The sequence below is a fragment of the Eptesicus fuscus genome, chromosome 5 (assembly GCF_027574615.1).
Source record: "Eptesicus fuscus isolate TK198812 chromosome 5, DD_ASM_mEF_20220401, whole genome shotgun sequence".
In the NCBI taxonomy this organism is placed as follows: Eukaryota; Metazoa; Chordata; class Mammalia; order Chiroptera; family Vespertilionidae; genus Eptesicus; species Eptesicus fuscus.
Window position 1 is genome coordinate 94250302 of NC_072477.1, and position 25780 is coordinate 94276081.

A 25780-nucleotide genomic window follows, 5' to 3' on the forward strand; every position below is an offset into this window, starting at 1 on the left:
TAAAATGGAGCCGGAGCTGCCATCCCAGAGGAACTGCCTTACACATCTATGTATGCCTCAACCCTTTGGAATGTTAAAACAGCAAAATACCCTGTGGACTGGGCCTAAAGCAACATTGTGTCCCAAAGAACTGTTTGCAAAGATAACAAGAAAGCAGATATTATGACTACCTGACTGATGGCTACTGGACTGAAAATTAAAAACATTGCTTAGAATTAACGTCACTCTGTTAGCTTTGCTGTGCCATTTATGCTTTCCTTCTATTTATGTAATTGCTCCCCTTCCCTTTCTCATAAATATCCCTTGCCTTTGTTTCCTAATCAGAACAATATTTGGGCTTTTGCCTGAACCAGTAATTCCCAAATAGCTATTGCTTTTTACCTTAAGTAAATTCTTGTTGCCTCTCACTTTGTAAGGCCTTATATTTTCCTGTGAACATTCATGCTTGGACCTGGGGACACATTGCATGTCAGTGGTCTGTCCAGTCTGTGCTCTCAATGGCTGTTGCTTTCTTTGGCAGCTGTGTACTCAGGTTATCTGCACGATACAACTTTCTCCTCTAGGTATCTAATCCCTGTTGTTTTTTTTTTAAAAGACTCTCTGCACATAGGGTCCTCATCTCATTGTCTCATTTGGTAGTTCTAGGAATCTTCCAAGGAAGTATTCTGTAAAGCGAGTCCGTGAGTGTCATCTTCAGGGCACTGCTGTTCAATCACTTCATCTTGGTGGCATACCCAAGGATGTTGGGACATTATTAGTGATTGTTTAATACACTCAGAGTCCTCGCGCACTCTTCCATTTTTCTGTGTATCCTGTAGGTCATTGGAATTTATCAAGAAGCAACCAAAGGATTTGTACCCTTTTTCTTGGTAATTCGTAAGACCACATTGAGGAAAATGGCATTAGAAAGATAATTCTAGTGGATGATTTCAGGGTATTGATTTTTAAAAACTCAATCCTAAATTAGATTCCCAAAACTATAAGTAAAATTTCCCTATTTCAGTTATTATTTTTAAAATTCGAGATTTCTTTAGACAAGATAATGAGCAAGTATCAGAAATAAATCAGTGAAGATAAAGAATGGACAGTGACAAAAGAAGGTTAATAAAGGGACTGCTGAGAGTTAGAGATGTAAATTAATGGGAGTGGAACAGCTAACTTGGATGGTTTTGGGTGAGGATTTTGGCACGAAGAAGATTATGACTTCGTGTTTTAAAATACTACAATAAATTATCCACTTTCTTATATCATGACAAATGTCAGCTGAATGAATATAAGTGAAATTAAGATTTCTCTGCCCTAGCAGGCATGGCTCAGTGGTTATGAATGCCGGCCTGCAGATGAAGGGGTCGAGGGTTAGGTACCAATCAATGGCACGTACCGGGTTCGTTCTCTGGGGCAAAAGGCGAGTCCAGTCAATGTATCTCTAACATTGATGTTTCTTTCTTTCTCTCTCTCTCTCCACCTCCCTCCCTTCACTGTCTCTAAAAAAAAAAAAAAACAAAAGGAAAAAAGTGTCCTTGGGTGAGAATTAACAAAAACAAATTAGGATTTCATTTTAAATGATTTTAAAAGAGGGGTTTCTTATAGATAATGAGAATCAATTATGTAATCATTCAACACATGTTTATGGAACCCATTGAGCACTAATTATTTATGTTTAGGGAATAAGGCACACAAAAAGAGAGAACAAACTCCTGTCTTTAAGAAACTTACATTGGGCTGAAACCGGTTTGGCTCAGTGGATAGAGCGTCAGCCTGTGGACTGAAAGGTCCCAGGTTCGATTCCGGTCAAGGGCATGTACCTTGGTTGTGGGCACCTCCCCAGTAGGGGGTGTGCAGGAGGCAGCTGATCAATGTTTCTCTCTCATCTATGTTTCTAACTCTCTATCTCTCTCCCTTCCTCTCTGTAAAAAATCAATAAAATAAATTAAAAAAAAAGAAACTTACATTGGGGGGACGCGAGGGGACAACAGACAAAAAGTATGCAAATAAATAAGTTCAGATTCCACAATTCTACTTCTGGATATTTATCTGAAGGAAATGAAATCACAATATTGAAAAGACATCTGCACCCCAAGTTCACTACAGCATTATTTATATTATTCAAGACATGGAAATAAACTAAGTGGTAATCGACAGATGAATGGATAAAGAAAATATGGTAACATACATAATGGAATATTACTCAGCCACAAAAAGAAGCAAATCCTGCCATTTGTGACAATGTGGATGGACCTTGAAGCCATTATGTTAAGTGAAATAAGCCAGACAGAGAAAGACAATACTGTATGGTCTCATTTATATGCAAAATCTTAAAAAATAAAAACCAGACTCATAGATACAGAGAACAGATTGGTGGTTGCCAATGGTGGTGGTAGTGGAGGGAGCTAAATGGGCAAAGGTAGTGAAAAGTTTCAAATTTCCAGTTATAAGATAAATCCTAAGGATGCAATGTACAGCATAATTTGTGACTATAGTTAACAATATTACCTATAATAATAAAAGCATAATATGCTAATTAGACCAGACAGCTGAATGACTTTCTGGATGTCCTGCCGAACGAATTTTGTGCATCGGGCCTCTAGTATCATATATTTGAAAGTTGCTAAGACAATATATCTTAAAAGCTCTCATCACAAGAACAACGAAAAACCATACTATGTGTGGTGATGGCTATAAACTAAACTTATTGCGGTGATCATTTCACAACATATACATATATCAAATTATGTTGTACACCTTGGACTAGTACAATGTTATATATCAAGTTTTTCTCAATAAAAAATTTTAAAGAGTAAATAAGTTTCTAATAGAATGTCAGGTAGTGAAGAGTGCTACCAAGAAAATTATAACAAGCCAAGAGAGGGGAGTGACATGGCCTGGGTGGAGAGAGGAACTTTTAACAGGACCATGGGAAGGGCTCTCTTCGCAAATGCCTGTGGGAGTAGGGAAGTGGGGAGCTTTCCAGGCACAGGACACAGCAAGAAGTGTACTTTGTGTCATGTTCTACTGAAGGTACTGTGCTCCTGCGTTCAGTAAGAAGTTGTTGTTATTAGCTATAAAAATCAGGTAGAAAGATAAATCCCTAACCCAACCAGAAAATTAATGGTAGAGCTGAGATTCAATGCTGAACTTCTTTCATCAATTTTTACACCTCTCCATATCATGCTTCTCATGATTTACTAAAGATACTGCCAGCAGCCGTGGGAACAGCACCAGCTGTTAAACCGATGGGATCAGACCAGACTTGGTTCAGTACTTGAGTTCTGGCTAGGAAAGAATTCAGAGCCAAGACTCAAACTGTAAGAGAACATTTACTTAGAAAGTCACAGAGGTGGAAGAAATGAGTGGTGGAAGAAATGGCTCAGGAAACAAGTTACAGAGGCAAAAGAAGGGCCCTTGGAGTTGGGAGTTCCGGAGTGAGGAAGGTAAAGGTGACTCTCCTGTGGGGAAGGAGAGAGAAAGGCAGAGGGGGAAGGTGCTGTTGGGCTTCCAGGAATGAGAGCACCTGGGTCCTCTGTCCTAAGGGTGGAGATTTTAGGGCAGCCCCCAGGGGAAGGATTCAATAGAATATTCAGCAGTTTTCCAGGCGTGTCCTTTCAGGGCAAGGGGTCCTTATTCAATGCAGCTGGTCCTGAGGTCAGCCTGTTTGCTTGTCTGGTTTTGCTTCTTTTCTGGGTCTGGGGTGGAAATATGACTGAGGCCTAGATGTTATGTCTAGGGAGGAAAGGTCAGGGGGCCTAAACCGCCTCCAGTGTTTTGCTAGGGAAGGAAAGGTTACGGCTGGGTCGAGGTCTAAACCTCCAATTGTCCGGTGCTAGGCACTGGGGGCTTTCTGCCCTGGTGACCTCCTGTACCTGGCTATGCTCTGCTCATGTCTGTCTAATTGCCAACTACAATACTTCCCCATAAGAGTAAACTATCCTAGCTAAAATGCTGAGCCCATCCTTCACAGGTGTCTTGCCTTGATGATATATTCTTCTAACTAATGTATAGGTTAATCATTTGTAAAATTGGTCACTGCTTTTTGTGCCGCCATTTTTCCCTCACCTTATAATATGTTTATTGATTTTAGAGAGAAGGAAAGGGAGGGAGGAAGAGAGAGAGAGAGACATCGATCCATTGCCTATTGTAGGCACCCCAACTGGGACTGGACTGCAACCCAGGTATATGTCCAGACTGGGTATTGAACCCTTGACCTTTCACTGTACAGGACGACACTCCAACCAAATGAGACACACCAGCCAGGGCCATTCTGCCTTTTTAACTGACTGCCTGTATGATGGGAGAGCTCAGATTAAAATACAGCATGTGGCATCTAGATGTGTGGGGAATTCTTTCAACTCTAATATACATCCATATGGTTTCACATCCTCCTAGTCTCTCTCTAATGACGAGTATTTCTTCTCCCACCAATCCACCTAAGGAGCAGACTTCCTGTCCTCAGGAGTTCACAGTTTATTAACACAAAGCCAGCTTGTTCATGAGCATATGGTCAATCTCGCAGAACAGGAACATCAGCAATATTATTTTCAAAACAGAATTTAAAGAGTGCTCTCATGTTCATTCTACACCACAACCCCCCTCCACTGTTACTGTGAGCAATGTGGGCGCTAATGGGCTCATTCATATTAATGGAAGGCTGATAGCTCCTACTTTACTCATTCATAAATCAGGTGGAGATGGTTTACAGACATCCTTCATTCTACTTTGAAAGCCAGCAAAGAATAGTGAACAGTCAGCATGATTCCCTTAACCTGAGTTCACTCTGCAACATAACTGTAAAATTTACAGATGCTCTGAAGTTCCAGGAAGAAAGATTCCTTCGGCCATCATGAACTATAATTCTAAGAGAGAAACTTACTTTATAATAGAAGGATTCTATTATAATCACCACTTAAACATTTGAAGTTGGCTATTTTCTCAATAAATTTTTTAAAAAATTACTATTTTCTCTTATTTTTTTTCAATTTCCTGTTTAAAGCATGATCATATATTTCCTCATTTGAATAATTTACACTGTTAAAAATAAAAACATTAGAGTTGATTTAAAAAAAGATTTTTAGAAAGGTTTATGCATTAAAAAATACATGTCTGAAATATGCTCAAGATTGCATATACATGTTTACATAATTATATACCATGTATTCACATATATTACTGGATGCATTCAAATATTTATACACAGAATTTCTAATGAGACATAGATATTTGATGTTATAGAGATGAGCATTTAGGGAGCTTTATAGCCTTCATTACTAAAAAGCACAAAATATAGTTATAAAGAACATATTTTGTCACTCTGGCTGGTGTGGTTCAGTTGGTTGGAGTATTATCCCATACACTGAAAAGTTTGGGTTCCATTCGTAGTCAGGGCACATAACTAGGTTGCGGGTTCAATCCCCAGTTGCACATACAGGAAGACAACCAACCGATCAGTATTTCTCTCTCACATAGATGTTTCTCTCTCTCTCTCTCTCTCTCTCTCTCTCTCTCTCTCTCTCTCCCCTCCTCCCCTCTCCTTCCCTTGCCCTTTCTCTAAAAAAAAAAAAAATCAATGAATATTTCCTCAGGTAAGGATTTAAAAAAAGAACAAAAAAATAACAGCCTGGCTGATATAGCTCAGTGGTTGAGAATTGACCTATGAACCAGGAGATCATGGGTCAATTTTTGGTTGGGGCAAGTGCCAGGGTTTCAGGCTCAATCCCCAATGGGGGGCATGCAGGAGGAAGCTGATTGATTATTCTCTCTCATCATTGATGTTTCTATCTCTCCCTCTCCCTTCCTCTCTGAAATCAGTAAAAAAATATTTTTTTTTAAAAAGAAAAAAGAACAAATTTTGTTAAAATACAATTTAAGGTGACATGCACTTAAAAATTTGTTAAGAGCTCTAGCTGTTGTGGCTTAGTTGGTTGGGCATTGTCCCATGTCCCAAAAAATTGCCAGTTTGATTCCTAGTCAGGGCACATATTTGAGTTGTGGGCTTGAACCCTAGTGGAGGGCATGTGGGAGATAGCTGATCAATGTGTCACTCTCACATTGATGTTTATCTCTCTCCCTCTCCCTCCTCTCTCTAAAAATCAGTACAAAATCCTAAAAAAAAAATTGTTAAGATGGTAGGGTCAAGATGACAGAGTAGGTAAATGCAGTACTCACATTCTCCCAAAACAACATCAAAATTAAAACGAAACTACAGAACAACCATCATTCAGAACTGCCTGAAATCTAGCTGAGTAGGAAGGGCAGAGATGTGAGCTGGTCCCAGCCCCTCTTCCCAGGCCAGGGTTCCAGTGCCAGGAAGAGAAGTCCCTATAACTTCTAGCTGTGAAAATCAGCAGGAATTGTGGCTAGACGGAGGGCTGTTAGAGCCCCAGGCAGTTCCTCTTAATGGCCCTGCACAGAGACTCATTTCCTCTGAGCTCCAGTGCTGCGACAGCAGCTTGAAAGGCACCAGGGTAATATGGGGAGGAACTGGAGGAGCAGCTTTCTCTTAGACAGAAGTGCTGAGAGAGGCCATTTTTCCTTTTCTGAACCCTTCCTCCATAGAGCCAGCAGATGGGCATCATATCTGAGTCTCCATCAATTAGGCCATCACTGCCCCCACCTGTGATTCCCCGAGACACCCCCCCCCCCACTTCCAAGAATTTGTGGGCCTACCCAAGGCTGTTTCCAGTGGCTTTTCCATATGAATAGCCTTTCTTGGCTAATGCTTTAGACCAGTGGTCACCAATTGGTGGTCCATGGACCACTGGTGGTCCATGAAGTCCAAAAAGTTGGCAACCGCTGCTTTAGACTTTTCTAAAATCTCTCAAACAAGCAGTATCTGGCTCTAGCATGCTCCATACCTCTCACTAAGTAGTTCCAAGCCTGGCACTAGGGGCAGACTTGGTTTACAGCTTGGCTTGTTTTAGGCACTTCAAAGGCCAGTACAAGTAGCAGCCATCTGCAGGTGGCTTTGTAGTTCATGCAGGGTGGCCCTCGGCAGAACAGAGGCAGTGGGTGATCATGGCCTGCACCTCCCTGGAGGCCCTAGAGCCAGAACACCCTGTGGACAGCTTCAGACCATGTTGAAACAGCACCCAACCACCTTCACAAGTAACAGATTCAAGAGGTAGACTCAGTGGGCCCAGAGCACTGCTGAAGTGAGTCTTGCCTGTGGGGTGGGCCCCTGCACAGCTGATCCTCTGTGTTGATCACAGTCAGTCCTTGCAGCTGACTGGCCTGGCGGTAAATCCCTCCCATTGACATACCATCAGCAATCATAGCCCACATAGAGGAGGGGAGGGACATACCTGAGTGCCCAGCTTGGGTGAATGGTGAGGCTCTGCCACTGGATCCTACAGTACACCTCCTATGTTAGGCCACTCTACAAAGCCCAAAAGATGTAGCAGCTCTTCCTAATACATAACTACACAGGGAGGCTGGCAAAATGAGAAGACAAAGAAACATGGCCCAAATAAAATAATAGAACAATAATTCAGAAGAAGAACTAAACAAAATGGAGACAAGCAATCTACTAGATGCAGAGTTCACTGGTTACAAGAATGCTCAGTGAAATTAGGGGAAGAGTAGATATACTTAGTAAAAACTTAAACAGCATATAAATGGGCATGGAAACCATAGAAGAGAACTAGTGAGAAATGAAGAATACACTAACTGAAATAAAGAATAATTTACAGGGAATCAGCAGTAGAGTAGATGAAGCTGAGAATCAAATAAGTGATTTGGAATATAAAGACGCAAAAAAAAAACAAACCAACCCAATCAAACCAGCAAAAAGAAAAAAGAATTTAAAAAATGAGGATAGCATATAGAGCCTCTGGGACAACTTCACGTGTACAAACATTCACTTCATGGGGGTACCAGAAGGAAAAGAGAAAGAGCAAGGAATTAAAAACCTATTTGAGGAAATAATGACAGAAAGCTTCCCTAACTTAGTGAAAGAAATAGACATATAAGTACAGGATGTACAGGGAGTCCCAAACAAGAAGAACCCAAAGAGGTCCACAAAAACACACATCATGATTAAGATGCAAAAGGTTAAAGACAAAGAGAGAATCTTAAAAGCAGCAAGAGAAAAGCAGTTAGTTACCTACAAGGAAGCTCTCATAAGAAGGTCAGCTGATTTCCCAACAGAAACTTTCCAGGCCAGAAGGAATTGGCAAGAAATATTCAAAGTCATGAAAAACAGGGACCTACAACCAAGATTACTCTACCTAGCAAAGCTATCATCTAGGATTGAAGGACATATAAAGAGCTTCCCAGATAAGAAAAAGCTAAAGGAGTTCATCACCACCAAAACAGTATTACATGAAATGTTGAAGAAGAAGAAGAAAAAAGAATAAAAATATGAACAATAAAATGGCAATAAATACATGTCTATCAACAATTGAACCTAAAAAACAAAATAAAGGAACAAGCAGTACAGAAACAGATCATAGATACAGAAAATATTTTTATGGTTGCCAGATAGGAAGGATTTGGGAAGGATGGGTAAAAAAGATGAAGGAATTAAGAAGTACTAATTTGTTGTTGCCAAATATTCATGGGGATGTAAAGTACAGCATAGGGAATATTGTCAATATTCTAAGAACTCTGTACGGTGTCAGACAGGTATGAGATTTATTGGGATGATCACATAGCAAGTTATACAATGTTTAACCACTGGGGTGTACACCTGAAACTAATATAATATTGCATGTCAACTGTAATTGAAAAATAAAAAAATATTTTAAAAAGAAAATGTAAAAATTTGTTAAGAAGTTAAACTCATGTCAACTGTTTTTATCACACACACAAAAAAATAACAACAAAAAGCAAGGGACACAATTCTTTAGAAGGTGACGGATATGTTATTTCCTTGACTGTGCTGGTGGTATCATGGATGTATGCATATGTCCAAACTCACCAAGCTGTATACATCAAAATGTATAATTTTTTTGTATATTGAGTATACCTTAATAAAGCTGAAAAAAGACCTTAGCTTAAAAATACACAAAGCATTAATTGACATTTGAATTAAAAACAGATCTTATAAAAAATCTACAGTGTATGAGGTAGAAAACTATTTTAAAATATAAAAGCAGCATCTGGAAAGAATGGATGATGACAATGCTAAAATTAGCTAAGTAATGACAAAGGAAACCCAAAACAAAACCGAAAACATTCTAGGAAGAGCTGGAAAGACCAGATCCATTTTTAAAAGCTTCTGGAAGATGCACATGCCCAGCCTATACATTTTTCCTGTCATGGTGTCCATTTCCTTTCCTGCCTGCTTATTTTAGTTTCCACTCAGGCATATCCTATCTAATAAAAGAGTAATATGCAAATTGACTGTCACTCCCACACACAAGATGGCTGCCCCCATGTGGACATAAGATGGCCACCACAAGATGGCCAGCAGGGGAGGGCAGTTGGGAGGGACCAGGCCTGCAAGGAAGGGCAGTTGTGGGCGATCAGGCCAGCAGGGGAGGGCAGTTGGGGGTGATCAAGCCTGCAGGGGAGGGCAGTTAGGGGTGACCAGGCCAGCAGAGGAGGGAAGTTGAGGGCGACTGGGCCTGCAAGGAGGGGCAGTTGGGGGGGACCCAGGCCTGCAGGGGAGGGCAGTTAAGGGCAATCAGGCTGGCAGAGGAGCAGTTAGGCATCAATCAGGCTGGCAGGGGAGTGGTTAGGGGGTGATAAGGCTGGCAGGCAGAAGCAGTTGGGGGCAATCAGGAAGGCAGGCAGGCAAGCAGTTGGGAGCCAGCAGTCCTGGATTGTGAGAGGGATGTCTGACTGCCTGTTTAGGCCCGATACTACCTGGATCTGGCTTAAACAGGCAGTCGGACATCCCTCAAGTGGTCCCATATTGGAGAGGGTGCAGGCTGGGCTGAGGGACACACACCCCCGTGCACAAATTTCGTGCACCGGGCTTTGAGTCCTTGATAAGAGAGAAGTAATATTATTTACATATTCCTATCCATCCATATAATGATTAAGATCATCCCGACTGAACTACATTTTGATTTTAATTTCAGCACTTTAGAAGTTGTAGGGAACTCTTTTAAAGTATAATTGACAAGTAGTAAATTCCTGATCCAAATGTCCTAGAGACTTTTTATAACAATATCTAGGGAATCCACGTGTTGGCCACTCTATAAGATCCTATTGGACATTCAGTTAGTAAATTATATTGGATAGAGTACAAAATAAGCCATTACTAGAGAGTTTTCTCTTTGTGAACACTAGCATTGCAGTGTTCATGTGAGATTCATTGTAACCAGAAACACAATTTCCAAATTGACTTTACTAATGACAATAGAATATTTCAAAGTTGATTTTCTGTTAGAGATGATCAAAATTGAAATCCGATTGGTGACCCCAGCAGAAAGCACCTACCCAGGTGACCACATTCAGCTCTCCCTTTCTCAATAAGACATTACCTTTAGGAATAACATGTCCGGCTTCACTAGGAACATGTGGCCAACCGAGAAACACATTACTGCCACATGGAAAGTAGTTGAGAGATGGAGATTTTATTTCTTCAAATAAACATGAGTTCTAAAACCCAATATAATAACTCCAAGGGACATTATTCCTGTAGATATTAGTCTAGAATCACAATGGTATTTGGAACAGGAAAACAGATTGAAATATGTTTAATAAATTATTTGGAATGAATTTAGAAATAAATATAAACCACATATGGACAATTTTGCATTTAGAAGTCTATAGAGAAAGCAACAGAATATCCTGAATTGATTATTAAAACATATTTTGATTATTCTAGGTAATGCTGATCCTGAAGGCCAGGGTTACTGCCAAGCAGGATTTAGTCTGGATTTTTATAAGGTGAATTCCTTTGGTCTTGTAGCTTCTAGTATTTATCTTATCTGTTTGATTTTTATTTTACCTCTGCCTCTCACTCCCACTCCAACTCCCCCAGTAATCATCACCACCAAAAGAAACTGTATCTAGCTTCTTTTGACAACTTTAATTGTTTACTTTTAATTTCTATTATAGTAATCTATGCACATGACAACCTATTAAAATTGTACAAAAGTACATATGGTGAAAAATAACAGCCTTTCTTCCTACCCCTTGAGGTTATCATTTTTAAATGAAAAATAAATCTCAAAAACTCAATAGAGAAATGTGCTTCTGAAAAGTTAACAAGAATCTATAAATTGTTTTATTTTTTTCACTGTAATTGACTGGTTTAACATGTGTTAAAATTCACATATCCTCTCACCAAATTAAAAACAGAGTTGTCTAGTGAGAATATAGGAGGCAAATATTCCATGGTTTTAAAAACAGTATAAATTTAATCAACATCTCTGTCTTTTTTTCTTTCCCGCTGAAAGTTAAGGGTGCAGAGGATAGAAGGTGGGGTTGTAAATAAGAGAGAAAATTTGCATTTGCTAGTTTGGGGTTTTTGTTTTCTCTTGTGAAAGGTGGGTTTGCAAGTGTATGGAAAAATTAGGCATTACTGTGGCCTTGAGATAAATAGAAACTGAATTTTCATTTTATTGCCAAGGCTCAAAAGGCCATGTCTGCTAATTGTACATAAATATGTAGATAATTTGCTTACCCGAGGCAGTGCCAAATAACTGAAATTATATATTCTCAAGGGAGAGAATTCAACTCATTTAGTTAACTCAAATTAAAAGTATATAATATAGCACACTAAATAATTGAAAGCAAAAATGGAAAATAAAATGACCGGTATGACTCAGATATAAAGGCCTCTTTTAAAAATTGTTTTTTTATGTCCAAGAAATTATTAGAACAAAGCTTATTAACAGTGATTTATCACCCTTAAAAAAATCCGTTTTTCTTTTCCAATTATTGCTGTTTCTGTTTTGTAGAATGGAGACCTCATAGTGGGAGGACCTGGGAGTTTTTACTGGCAAGGTATGTCCTGTCAGCAGAGAAGATGTGCCTGTTTGTTGTTACTAACAAGCGGATGAAGCTGAGGAACATCAAACGTTGACTTTTTATTACGCTAATTTCATATTTATGTTCATAGTTGCTCAACTCAGTGAAATATTTCAGTTCGTACTTCGTTATACTGTTGCAACTTAATTCATTTATTCACTAAGTATTTATTGAGGCTATGCCAGGCTTTGGGACAAAACAATGAGTAAAATCAGACATTGTTCTTGCCCTCACAGAGGCTACGACCTGGGGAAAGACAAAGGCATTAAAGGAATATTCATGCAGGTATTAAGAAACCCCAGACATGATACTCACTATGAAGGAAGGGTATGTCAAGATGGTGGCATGAGAATATAGGAGGCTCCTCCAGGGTGGCTGTATGTAGGTGTGCTATGTCCTCTGAACACTGGCTGCCAGGGAGCTGGACTACAACCTGCATTCTGCTTAGTAGGAAAACCTGAGATCAGGTGCAGGATAGCATCTGCACAGAGGGGATGAGTTACTTCGATTGTTAAGGTTTTTAAATTTATTGATTGATGAGAGAAAGAGAGAGAGAGAGAGAGAGAGAGAGAGAGAGAGAGAGACCCTATGGGGGGGGAGGGGGCGGGTCAAGCCGGCCTTGTGCATGTGCCCTGACCATACATTGACCAGGAAACGAACCAGCGACCTCTTGGGGTTACACCGGTCAAGCCTGGTTGATTCTTAATAAGTGTTCCAACTGGGAACCGAATCTACAACCTTGGCATATCGGGGCAATGCTCTAAACAACTGAGCTACCTGGCTAAGGCCCTCTGATTCACAGGTTAACTAATTTGGAAGCAGACAATCCTGAACGGAGATCTGAACCTTGAGTAGGAAGTAACTAGATGAAGAAGGAGGGACTGTGTGAAAATGGTCTTGCAGGATGTTTGGTCTGGTCCAAAATGTCTGGTCCATGAAGACATTTGGTCCACACCAACCTATTTAGCCAACGCCATGTGGCTGAAAACAACAACAAACTTACATAATGTGATAACTGAAGCCATGGCTGTGGACAGGATGCCTAATGAGAGATTATAGAAAATATACACTGAATTTTGGCTATAAAGTTTAATATAAAGATAGAGTAAAATCTGAGAAAGATGAATAATTGACTGAGGGTGGTTTTTTTTTTTAATTGCAAGAGACCTGATCATGTTTAAAAAGCAATAGGAAAGATACTGGAGAGATGAATTTATGATAAAAGTTTATAGGAAGTTACTGTTAAGCTTAATTCACACATATACAACTATGAACATCAAATAATTAACATTTCAGCCTTTAAAAATTATTTTGCAAATGAAAAACAATATAATTTATGCAGTGGGTGGATATAAAATTAAAATTGTATTTAAAAATTATATTTAAAAAGATTGCCTTGTAATTCACTTTATTAATTTAATTATTTTCTTTCCTTAAATTGGAAAATGACTGATACAGATGATTTGCCAAAAATTAGCCATATCAAGGGTGTATAGAAGCATTTCTCTGAGACAGATAATTTAAAATTTTATTCAGTCTTAAGACTGTAATGTTTATAGAAGCAGCTAGAGGAAACAAGAAAAGGCAGAAGTGGGTATTTAGCCTAAAGAAAATTGGCAAATTCAATAGACATTGTTCAGAAATCCATGTGTAAATACCATTGTCTTAATATAAGACCAGTCATTTCAGGCACAGTCATTTGGATATATTTATGGCCTAGTTTGACAGTTTTATTCTTTTTGGACTTTAAGCAAGACTGTGGGAATTATGTGTGAGTTCCCAAAGAATACTTTGGCTTTAAAATTAATATTGAATGTTAGTTTCTTGAAAGCATTCCTCTATTTTCCTCCCAAAGACCATGAGATCACTCTTTTTTCCTTAGATGTCCATAATAGATATCGGAAGGCATGGAAATTGTAGTGGGAAATTGCTGGCCATCTTTTTGACTTCTGTTCATCCCAATACAAGCCTATTTTAAGACTTCTGATAGTGGCTTTATATAGGAGAGATTAACCAAAGTTCTGATCATATCAATGTTGGTGGCCATGGATTCCTCTTTTTGTTAAAATTCTGGATCTCACTATACCTAGCTGTTTCCCACTTTCATAATATTATGCTCCATGTGTACATTTTAGCATAAAAAGTAAATGGCTCAAATATTTTGTAATTTTTCCCTTTAACAAAGCTATGTTTCACAATTTTTAACCAATTGATTTAGATTTAAACCGTCTGTATTATGTGAGAACACAAAAAGTCTAATTAGAAAGAATGCCAAAGGCGACCTTCGTTGTAATGCCAAATACCTAATAGCAAAACCATCATGTGACCTTAGAGAATGCACTTAAACTCTTTAGGTCTCAGTTTCCCCACGAGTAAGAAGTTATAACTTGGCTAGATGGTATCAAAGCTGGATCATGTTTGTTCTAGGTAGAACGTCCTAGAATAAAAATTTAATCACATAAATTTTGCCTACAGGTGTCTTCTCACTTAGATATGCTTGTCATTTGAAGGTAGGGGGCTATGTATGGTGAAGGGAGACAGATAAAATATATAGTTCATCCTTGGTTCTTCCATTAGAATGGAAAGCTCTCCCAGCTGTAACCAACTTCAACTTGCAGTTCTGGTGGCAGGAAGAAAATTCATCATTGAAAATGCAAGCAATTTCATGATCACTTTTAAAGGCGTGTGTGTTGTTCAAAGGTTCAGACATGTAGTTAATGTAATAATTTGTTTGAACGCAGGTCAGGTGATCACAGCCAGTATTGCAGACATCATTGAAAATTACTCGTTCAAGGATATTCTAAGAAAGCTGGCTCGAGAAAAACAGACGCAAGTGGCCCCAACTTCCAACGATGATAGTTACCTCGGTGAGTTAACTCACTTTGGTTTCCTCAAAAGACAAACATATTAAATGTGTGGACATAGTTTATTCCTCAGTTACCTGATATTATGTTGGCATCTTATAAATGTTTTCTTCTCTTATTAGCTTAGATGGACTCTTAACTTTCCTTTCTTTCGATTCAACCATGAGGTATAACCTACATGATTTGACAGCTATTTTATAGGCTCCGTGATAGTCTCTGGCACATAAAATATTTTCCAGTAATAGAGACTGTGTATTGGTGGGGCTGCCCAGGACTACAACGCAGGCAACATGATAGTGGCCTTTCCAGTTTCTACAGCAGCAAGAGACTTTCCAGTTGCTAGAATGTTTGAAAATTCATCATGTGCAAACCACACAATGCCATTTCACCACTATCGTTTCCTACCTGTGGTATTCTAATGAGCATTTTGATTGATCAATGCATTTAAAAAATAGTTATGTTTTGTGATCTTACCTCACTTTAGAGCTAAGTGAAATTTGTGGAAAACCATCATTAAATAAATTAGAAAATAGGCCTTGGTGGTGATCAGAAGTAGCAAAACCTGAGCACATGCGATACCTTTCTGAGTGACATGTCTGATCACGATGAATCAGTGATAAAATGCTCTGGTCACCATTTATACTTTAAGGTGGGTTATGAAGCACTCCTGCTTTAAAAAGTGATCTCAGACTCTGTGGCCACAGTCAGAAATATTATGTTTCCAGGGTTTAGTACAAAAGTGTTCATATTGGTGTGATTAATTTTTCCCTTTATAGAACCTTAATCTTTTATGCTACAGTATTTGTTGAGATTTCTGTACAAAGCAGTACTATGGTAGATCTTTCATTTTTCTAGATATATAGCTCATTTATTTATAAGGCTTTGAACATGTAATTATTTGTTTTTGTTTTCTTTAAAACAGGATATTCAGTTGCTGCTGGGGAATTTACAGGAGATGCTCAGCAAGGTGAGAGACATTGAGGACTGTAAGTTATTTATAAAACATGGGAGAAAGGTAAAAATGACCCCAAAATACCTTTTACAAAGGTAATTTTCTCTCTTACACAAAATGTATATAAATGGAATCCCAGAATGCATGTGAAATTTTGTAGAAAAACAACAACAACAAAAAATACACGTTGGCATAGATGTTTAAGTCTTGAAGAATTGCATACAAATGAATGTCAATCTTTATGCAATCTAGTTAAGCAATGAAGTATTAGCCCCGTAGTCCCATGTTCTGATTAAAAATATAGATGATTAAATGACTTAGACAAAAGCCATGCTTTTGGTGACTGTCAGGAGCGTTTAACAGAGTTAATCTCTCCCTCCTCATTTCTTTCCTTGGCTTCTCAGACAGTGGCAGCTCCTTCTCCGTCTCGTCCTGATTGCTCTCTCATTTCCCCACCTCATCTACATGACCTAGGTTTAAATACTGCAACTCTTTTACTCATTGAATTCTCTCTAGTAATCTCATCCGGTGTCAATTCTCCAGCGTACACTGAATTCCAAGTTCGTGTCCAACACTCACCATCTCTATCTAAATAGCTACCCTAAACTTAATGTGCTCAGAGCTGAACTCCCGACCTTCCCCGCGACATGCTCTCCCCTCCGTCATCTCCATTTCAGTAAGTGGCAAGGCCAACCTCCCAGTTGCTCAAACCAGATACCTTGAAGTCAGCCTTGAACTGTGTTCTTTCTCTCACACCCCTTATTCTCGACCAAATCCTGTTAATTAAACTCTCAAATTAAGACCAGAATCTGACCACTTCTCACCTCCTTCTCAGCATCTACTCTGATCCACTGACATAATAATAATAAAAAAACCCTCTATTTTTTAAATTGATGGCCTCTTCCAACTAGAGTATTAGCAATAGCTTCCTAGATGGCCTCCCTGCATTCACCTTTGCCCTCCTGGAGTCCACCCTGAACCCAGAAGCCAAAATGGCCCTGTAGAAACAGAAATCAGATTGTGTAACTTTGCTTACAATGATGTTCTGACTAATTCAGGGTAAAATCCAAATCTTCACAATGACCTAAAAAAACCCTAATCCTGAAACCACTAATTGCTTTGATTTCACCTCCTACCCCTTTACCCTTCTCTCCTTCTACTCCAGCCACCATGGCCTCCTTGCTTTCCTCTGAATACTCCAGACACACCTGCACCTCAGGACCTTTGCACTTCTTCCCTCTGATTAGAACGTAGTTCTGCCAGATTTCCATATTTACTTCCCCACTTTCTTCAGTCTTTGCTCAAGTGTCACCTTTTAAGTCATTCCCTGACTAACCTAATACATCACAAGTCCTTCCTCATCCCAACACTGCACTTCCCGTACCATTGCACTGTTTAGTTTTCTCCGCTATACTCTTCTGCTTCTAACATACCATTTAGTTAGCTCTATTTTTTAAATTGATGGCCTCTTCCAACTAGGTTATTAGCTCCATGAGAGCAGGGGATTTTGTGTTTTGTTCACTGTGTATTCTATGTGTGCTTATAAATATTTATTGATTAAATGAGTTAATATTCTACTGAAAAGTCCAACATCTAGCCCCAAATGAATCTCTTATATTAATGCTAACAGCATGACCCCCCCCCCCCAACTTTGCTAATGTTCAGCAGACCAGATAGAGTTAATGCTGGAATTTGAGCTCTACCTTTAGGAGCAGGAATGGGGGAAGGGAAATTTGAATGGAAAGGAACTGTCTTCCAGGGCCTTCTTCTTTAAACTAAATTTTTAACCCCAATTAATCAAATAATAGTTGGATTTATAGAAATGAGAGCTGCAAAGATCTTTGATAATCAGAGATTCCAACTCCCACCTATTGCAGGGGAGTGAACAAAAAAAGTTTCAATGACTCATCCCAGGTATACGACAGTGCAAAGAACCAAAACCATTTCTTTCTGCATCCACAGCCAGATCTGTGTGCCTTGGCATGCCTGCCTGCTTCCGGCCAGAGTTGTTTCCTGTACCTCTATCATTGAACCTTTCTTTCTTGGCTGCCAGGTTGGCCCCTAATTCTTCTGCCAACAAACAGCTCCAAGGGACAGACTCATATCATGTTCGAAAACCAAAATTATTTTAACATTTTAGTGTGACAGGAACTGTTAACTTTTTACACTAGTACCAAGTTGTCACTGCTGTGAATGCTAGAGAAATCAGGGTAAGAGGTTTAACCCAGAAATCACACGCAGACCTGAGAGAAGCCAGGCTTATGGTCTGGAGGCAGAAACATGGAGACTGGTGACAGAGACGGCTAAATCTCAAAGTACAGCTTTGGACTTCTGTTTTCTATTGTCTGCAGCAGAAACAAAATCCAATGCATGCAAGACTATGACTTCAAACTTCCAGCTCTCAACATGATGTACTCATTTAAAAACTATCTTTAACTGATTTGTTGTGTGGCTGTAAAGTAGGTATAGGTAACTTACCTTCTAAATGACCGTTTTTATCACCAGAATTGGTTGCTGGAGTTCCAAGAGGAGCACAGAATTTTGGATATGTGAGTACTAAGGATTCATTACAGGATATTTTCTTATGTATGCACAGACATGTTTTGTTTCATACAACTTTTAACTCCTTTAAAATGCCCCTTATACAGCAAGTCCCTACTAAGTTGTACTTGTTTGCTTATTAAAAGGGAGGCTAATTTTTTTTCCCTGATCTGTGTGCAGGACCAGCCACATAAATGGTGGGACCCAGTGCAAGAAAATGCAGGGCCCCTTGTTCAAAAGCGTTAAGAGTTTCAGGACAGTGACGGTTGGGCAATAACGCAAGGATGGGCACAGGTCACTCACCTCTGAAGGCAGCCAGATCCTTGTGCATAATCTAGGAATAATATCAGAGGACCCCACTGTTGATATGACCAACATTTTAATATGTCTCCTACGGTGGAAATAGTAAAATCAATAGTTATCTCACAGCTTTCTTCCATCTGTATATGTGCGTGTCTAGTCTTTTTCCTATAAGGACTGCAGGCATTAGATATAAGGCCTACCCTAAATCCAGGATAATTTTATCTCAAGATCCTTAATTTATTTAATCTACAAAGACCCTACTTCCAGATAGCAGCATGGATTTTGGAGAGATACTGTTCAAATCCATTATAACTAGTTGCTCCCAAAATAGGAAAAGGAAATAAACAGACCTTATAAAAGGAAAAACTTTTTAAATAAAAATATTTTAAATAGTGTTTAATTTTTAGAAGTCTAGTATACTTTTACTATTTCCATATTTGGGGTTGGCTGAATAGAATGAAAAAGGAATAATTTTGCTTCATGAATAATATCTTTTCTCATAATAACATGAATCTATACAAGATGAAGCTATACAAAAAAAATGAATCTATACAAAAATCCTGGTTAGATCAGTTAACTGACCATGAGATTGATTTTTCTCAGCATGCTTGAATTCAAATTTTATTTCTCCACTTCAGAGTAATAAGCATGCATTTTGTCTAAAAGGATCCCTAGACTTAACCATAAACAAAAAGTTCAATAGGATTTTTAAAAGATCACTCTTATGAGCTTACATTTTAATTTTACATATAGCTAACCATTTATCACTCTTTTCAAAAAATTATTTAAGTTATAATTAATTTTTTTCTCTAATTCTATGTCAGATGATGTAACCTATCTAATTTCTATGCTTTCAGGTTTCAATCATTAACTCTACAGATATGACCTTTATTCAGAATTTCACTGGTGAACAGGTAAAGACATTTTATTTTTTAATATATTTTATTGGTTTTTTTTACAGAGAGGAAGGGAGAGAGATAGTTAGAAACATCGATGAGAGAGAAACATCGATCAGCTGCCTCCTGCACACCTCCTACTGGGGATGTGCCCGCAACCCAGGTACATGTCCTTGACCAGAATCGAACCTGGGACCTTTAAGTCTGCAGGCTGATGCTCTATCCGCTGAGTCAAACTGGTTAGGGCGGTAAAGACATTTTAATATCAAATAATGTTACTTGGTCCTAATAGTATATAGTAATATTTATATAATTTATTCTTTTATAAAATATTTTCTGAGCACCTACTATGTGCTGAAAGCTGTTCTAGGCACTGTTAATATATAACCATGCATCTGACAGACAAGAATCCAACTCTCATGCAGCAGTATCAGGGTGGCAGTTGAGAAAGATGACAATTAACAAATAAATAAATGCCCATTATAATTTCAGACAGTGATAAGTTATATAAAAACAGATTATGACCCTTAAAAGCCAAAATGCCAGTAACTGCTGGGATTTGAGAGCAATCCTGTTATACTGCGGTCCTGGATGCAGTGTGCCTGGTGGTGAGTTCTGGGTTCCCATATTCCATCTGAGAAGACTGAGGCTTCTCATACGTCCCACTGTATTGGCCAGAGTCAGTGATCCTGAGTTTTTTTCAATGAACACAGAGCATTTTTTTCATCTCCCCCCAAAAATTGTGGCTATAGCCTATCCATTACTCTGCAATTTTCAACAAAGCATTTAACAATGGCTCTCGTGATACTCCTGTGGTAAATATGGAGAAATAAAGCTGAGATGATAGTGAAGTTGGCTGGATTTATGAATTTAAACAACTATTCCCAAGTAGTGATAATGGTTTAGTGAAAATCTGGCAAGTCTTCTCCTTTGCCCAGATTTGTTTTACATTTTATATTTGTTTTACATGAAAAGCTCCTTAAACATTATTAAATTTGGCCTTTCTATAACTTATCATCCTTAATACCACCTAGTTCTGCAATCTTGAACCTGAGAACCTAAGTGATGAAATTCCTCTGGGCGAAGGCTACACAAGGCCATACCAGGAATAAGAATGTTACTGTAAATGTTTGGAATAGAGAAAAGAGGTGGGAGAATTGAATTGCTGTGACACTCATTCACTCCTGAATTCATTCTCTTTGCGAAGAGTATCTTCCACCTGGCACCTACCTTGAGTTAGATAAATCCTGGTCAGGCAGTGGGGGCAGAAGGGTGAACAACACAGACCAACATCTTCGCCTTCTGTGGGGCACACTTTTAGTGGGCTGAATGCTGATGGGAGGCTAATTCGGCTAAAGCACTGGATGGCAGAATATGGAAACAAAAAATATCCTGGAAAGCTGAAACAATGGGCCAAATCTGAAAAGGTTATAAATCTTGAAAGCATAGGTTGAAAAACAAACACTTAAGAGCTAGAACATGTGGAGATTGGGGCACACTGGTTACATTCATAAAAGATGTAGGAACCTTACTTGACAATAAACTCGATATGAATTGATACTGAAATGCAGTTTCCCCCAAATTAAATCCCTTTTTATTCTTCAATGATATGAAGGGTCCAAAACAGAGAGTGTAAATCCTACTTAAGAGGAGTGTCAGTGTGCTCTTGGGTTATCAACTTCTCTTTGGTATCACATGTAGTAACTCTGAGAACAAGGGGCCAGGATGGTATTCCAGCTAAAAATATTTCCATATGAGATTTCATATGGCAGTGGAATTATATTTATTCTGTGAGGTTCAAAGCTGTAGAACTTATGGACTAGAAGTTACAGGATGGCCAATTTTAGTAAAGAATATTCTAGTAACTGAGTCCACAAATTGAATGGGCTGATTGTTGAACATCTTCCAAGGGTGTCCAAGTGGATGTCAGGGAAATAGAGGAGGAAATTATGCATTGGGTCAGGGGTTAGGTTAAATGACTCCAAGACTCTGTCCATATTCAAAAGTCTATGAATTTAAATGCAAAAATGTGATGCAGAGATTAATATTTCAGGGAAAATTGAGACATGACTGTAAAAATGACTTGAACACAAAATATGTCATCTTATGTTTTGTCCTTTGCAGATGGCATCTTATTTTGGATATACAGTTGCAGTATCAGATATTAACAATGATGGGTAAGTTAATAAGAATCACATCACTCACCAAGTATTTTACTCATCCATAAAAATGTTATATTTTTCCCCTTAGTGAAATACATCCTTCTATATCTCCTCAACAAGATTGAAACTCTCTTGTTTTAACTTGTTTTGTGTGTGTGTGTGTGTGTGTGTCGGGGGGGGATCAGGGCAAGAGGATATATCCCCTAAAGTATTCTAGGTCATGTCTTTACTGAGATTTCCCACATCTGCTATTTCTAGAAAAGGACTCTTTTAGTTAGTTTTATCTTAGTTTTATGAATTGAATAGTCCTTGACGATTCAAATTCCACAGCCAATGAAGAATTTGCTAATGTGTCTCTTTTCACCCTTTAGCAAGTGATACATTCCTAAAACATTTGCACATAAACATTTTTTCTCTTTTAAAAAATATTTTTTCTCTTCTCATTGCTTTTTAAAAAATATATTTATCGTTGAGAGTATTACAGATGTCCCCCACCCCTCCCCCCACATTGCTCTCCTCCATCCAGATCCTGCCCCACCACAGGCCTTCACCACCCTATTGTCAGTGTCCATGGGTAATGCATATCCTATATAATAAAGATGTAATATGCAAATAGTCGTTACTCTGTGAAGTGCAATGACCGACCGTGTAACGACCAGATCATGGATCAGCAGGAGGGTGGGGCAGTGAGCTACAAGCGGGTGGCAGAGAGCTACAGGAGGGGGCAGGGCAGCAAGCTATGAGGGGGTTGGGAGGTGGGGGGAGTTACAGGAGGGTGGCAGCGAGCTACTGGAGCACAAATTTGTGTGCAGGGCTAATAGTATGCATATAAGATCTTTGGTTAATCTCCTCCCTATTCCTTCTTCCCTTTCCCTCTGAGATTTGTCAGTTTGTTCCATGTTTCCATGCCTCTGGTTCTATTTTATTTTGTTCATTAGATTCTTTGTTTATTTTTATTTTCAATTATTGATAGATATGTATTTATTGCCATTTTATTGTTCATATTTTTAGTCTTTTTCCCCTTCTTCTTCTTAAAGAAGACCCTTTAACATTTCATGTAATACTGGTTTGGTGGTGATGAACTCCTTTACTTTTTTTTTTTAATCTGTGAAGCTCTTTATCTGACCTTCAATTCTGAATGATAGCTTTGCTGGGTAGAGTAATCTTGGATATAGGTCCTTGCTTTTCATCACTTTGAATATTTCTTGCCACTCCCTTCTGGCCTGCATAGTTTCTGTTGAGAAATCAGCTGACAATCATATTGGTGCTCCCTTGTAGGTAACTAACTGCTTTTCTCTTGCTGCTTTTAAGATTCTCTCTTTGTCTTTAACCTTTGGCATTTTAATTATGATGTGTTTTGGTGGGCCTCTTTGGGTTCCTCTTGTTTGGGACTCTGTGCTTCCTGGACTTGTAAGTCTATTTCTTTAACCAGGTGGGGGAAGTTTTCTGTCATTTTTTCAAATAGATTTTCAATTTCTTGCTCCTACTCTCTTCCTTATGGCACCCCATGATGTGAATGTTGGTATCCTTGAAGTTGTCCCAGAGGCTCCTTACACTCTCTTCATATTTTTGGATTCTTTTTTCATTTTGCTCTTCTGGATGGGTGTTTTCTTGCTTCCTCATATTCAAAACCACTAGTTTGATTCTCAGTGTCCTCTACTCTATTCTTGAATCCCTGTAAATTATTCTTTGTTTTAGTTAGTGTATCCTTAATTTCTAACTGGTCCTTTTTTATGTCTTTGATTTTCTCACCAATTTCCTTGAAATTCTCACTAAGTTTTTTGAAGCTCCCATTAAGTTCCTTGAGCATCCTTATAACCATTGTTTTGAACTCTATATATAGTAGTTTGCTTTCTTCCATTTCATTTAGTTCTTTTTCTGGAGATTCCTTCTGTTTTTTCATTTATCACATGTTTCTTTGTCTTTGTGCTATGGCTACTTCCCTGTGTTTGTTTCTGTATACTATGTAGAGCTTCTATGTCTCCTGGAATTGCTAGAGTGGCCTTGTATAGTAGGTATCCTGTAGGGTCCCCTGGCTCAGCCTCCCTACTCAGCTGAGATGGGCACTCTAGGTGCACCCTTGTTTAAGCTGTGTGCACTGTCCCCTTGAAGTTGAGTCTTAATTACTGTTGGTGTCACTGGGAGGAATCAACCCCCAGGTCAATTGGCTGTGAGGACCAACTGTGACTGCAGTAAAAGAGGTGCTGTGCAGGAGACACCCCTATGGAGCAGGACTTGCCTCAGTGGGGCTTTGGTATTCACTTTTCCCCTTGAGCGTGTTATTTGTGGATATGGTAGCCTTGTAAACTCGCATGGTCTGAAACTGTCCACTGGGTGCACTGCCTCTAGGGCCTCGCAGGAGGTACAAAGTCAGCCACTGCCTCAGCTTTGCCTGGGGCAACCTGTCAGGAGCTACAGAATGATCTGCTGATGGCTGATACTTGTGTTGGGCTTATAGGTGCCCAGAAGAGGCTAAGTTGTGAATCTTGTCAAGCTGCTGCTAGTATCAGGCCTACGGCCACTTATTGAGAGTTATGGGCACACTGAGTCCTGCTGCTGCTTGTTTGAGAGATTTTAGGAAAGTCTAAAACCTGAGCCAGAACAGACCATTCATATGGGAAAGGACACTGAAAACAACTTGGGTGGGACTGCAAATTTGGTGGGGTGTAATATCAGGGAATCATCAGGGAGGGGTGAATAGTGTGGGGCAGATTAATGGAGACTCAGGTATGGCACCAGTCAGTCAGCTCTATTGAGGGAAGTCCCAGCACTTTTGTCTGGAAGAAAGCTGCCCTGAGTTCTTTCCCTGATGCCACACAATTTAGTTCCTTCCTGTATGTTCCTGGATCCTTTCAAGCTGCTGACCCAGTGCTGGAACTCAGAGGGAGTGAGTCCAGGTAAGTCAGTGCACTAGCCCTTTAAGAGGAACTGCCGGGGACTCCTGCAGCCTCCGTGTCACTCAACCATAATCCCTGCTAGTTGTTACAGCCAGAAGTTATGAGGATTTCTCTTCCTAGGACTTGAAGCCTGGGCTGAAGGGTCTGGTGTGGGGTTGGGACCCCTTGCTCCTCACAGGGTACCTCTGAAGCCAAGATATCTCTGCCATTTTAAAAAACACCACATGTGGGTGTTGGACCAGCTTGTTCTGGGCCTCTGCCCCTCCCACCAGTCTCAGTGTGCTTTCTTCTTTACTTCTCTAGTTGTAGAACTTCCATTCAGCCAGATTGCAAGTGGTTCTGAATGATGGTTGTTTTGCATTTTAGTTGTAATTTTGATGTGGTTGTGGGAGGATTAGAGTATTGAGTGTACCTACACTACCATCTTGGTTCCCTCTTCACATTGGTTCAACTGACATACTAGTAATGCCACACAGGAGATGAAATAATATTTTTTTCAGATTATGGCAGTAAATTAAATTTGAGCTTGGACCAAACAACATGATAAATTATGTTCGTGTTAAGTCATTACTTCAAAAATAATATTAAACATCTTTTTAATTCACTAAAAATCTTTTTGATTCACTAAAAGTACCTGACAGTTAAAGCAAATGATCAAATAATAAGACCAATAAAATGAGATGAACAACATAGTTATCCATCCAATTAATATTGTTGGAGCACCTACTGTGTGTCAGGCGTTGTTCTCAGTGCCCAGAATAAGTTTCTGTGCCCAAGAGCTCACATTTTTGTAGAAAGAAAATAGCTGAAGAATCCTGACTGTGTTCCAGGATCTGGGCTAAGCACTTTATAATCATTATAGATGGACATTAGCCGTGACCTTTGTATAGGTAAAATGTACTTCATACATTATGTGATGGCATATGACTGGAGATACAGTTAGTAACTTTTGTACCTTTTGGAAAATATCTCTGTATTTTCTTCCACTGAACATATATTTCTTCACCATCTACTATATATTAGCACTGTTCTGCATGCTGGGTTATAGTAGAGAACAAAATAAAAACCACTGTCCTCAACAAGGTTATATGAGAGTTGGGGGTGGTGTAGAAGCTACAGACAAAAATAAACAAATCAAGTAAAGAGTATGTTAGCTCATGATGAGCACTATGTAGGAAATAAATAGAAGGACTGAAAGCAACCAAGATGTCCTTCAGTAGGCAAATGTATAAATAAACTGTGTTAC

General features: G+C 39.1%; 1 protein-coding gene across 1 annotated transcript in view; it reads left to right on the top strand.

Annotated features, from left to right (window-relative positions):
• The window catches only part of ITGA8 (integrin subunit alpha 8), a 204212-nt gene that overhangs the window by 41583 nt on the left and 136849 nt on the right, over window positions 1-25780 (top strand). Inside the window, exons 5-11 of the mRNA XM_008150418.3 lie at window positions 10772-10833; window positions 11850-11895; window positions 14661-14786; window positions 15706-15750; window positions 18241-18284; window positions 19437-19493; window positions 21600-21652. Coding sequence (XP_008148640.2) covers window positions 10772-10833; window positions 11850-11895; window positions 14661-14786; window positions 15706-15750; window positions 18241-18284; window positions 19437-19493; window positions 21600-21652 — 433 coding nt within the window. The remainder of the gene's footprint in view (window positions 1-10771; window positions 10834-11849; window positions 11896-14660; window positions 14787-15705; window positions 15751-18240; window positions 18285-19436; window positions 19494-21599; window positions 21653-25780) is intronic.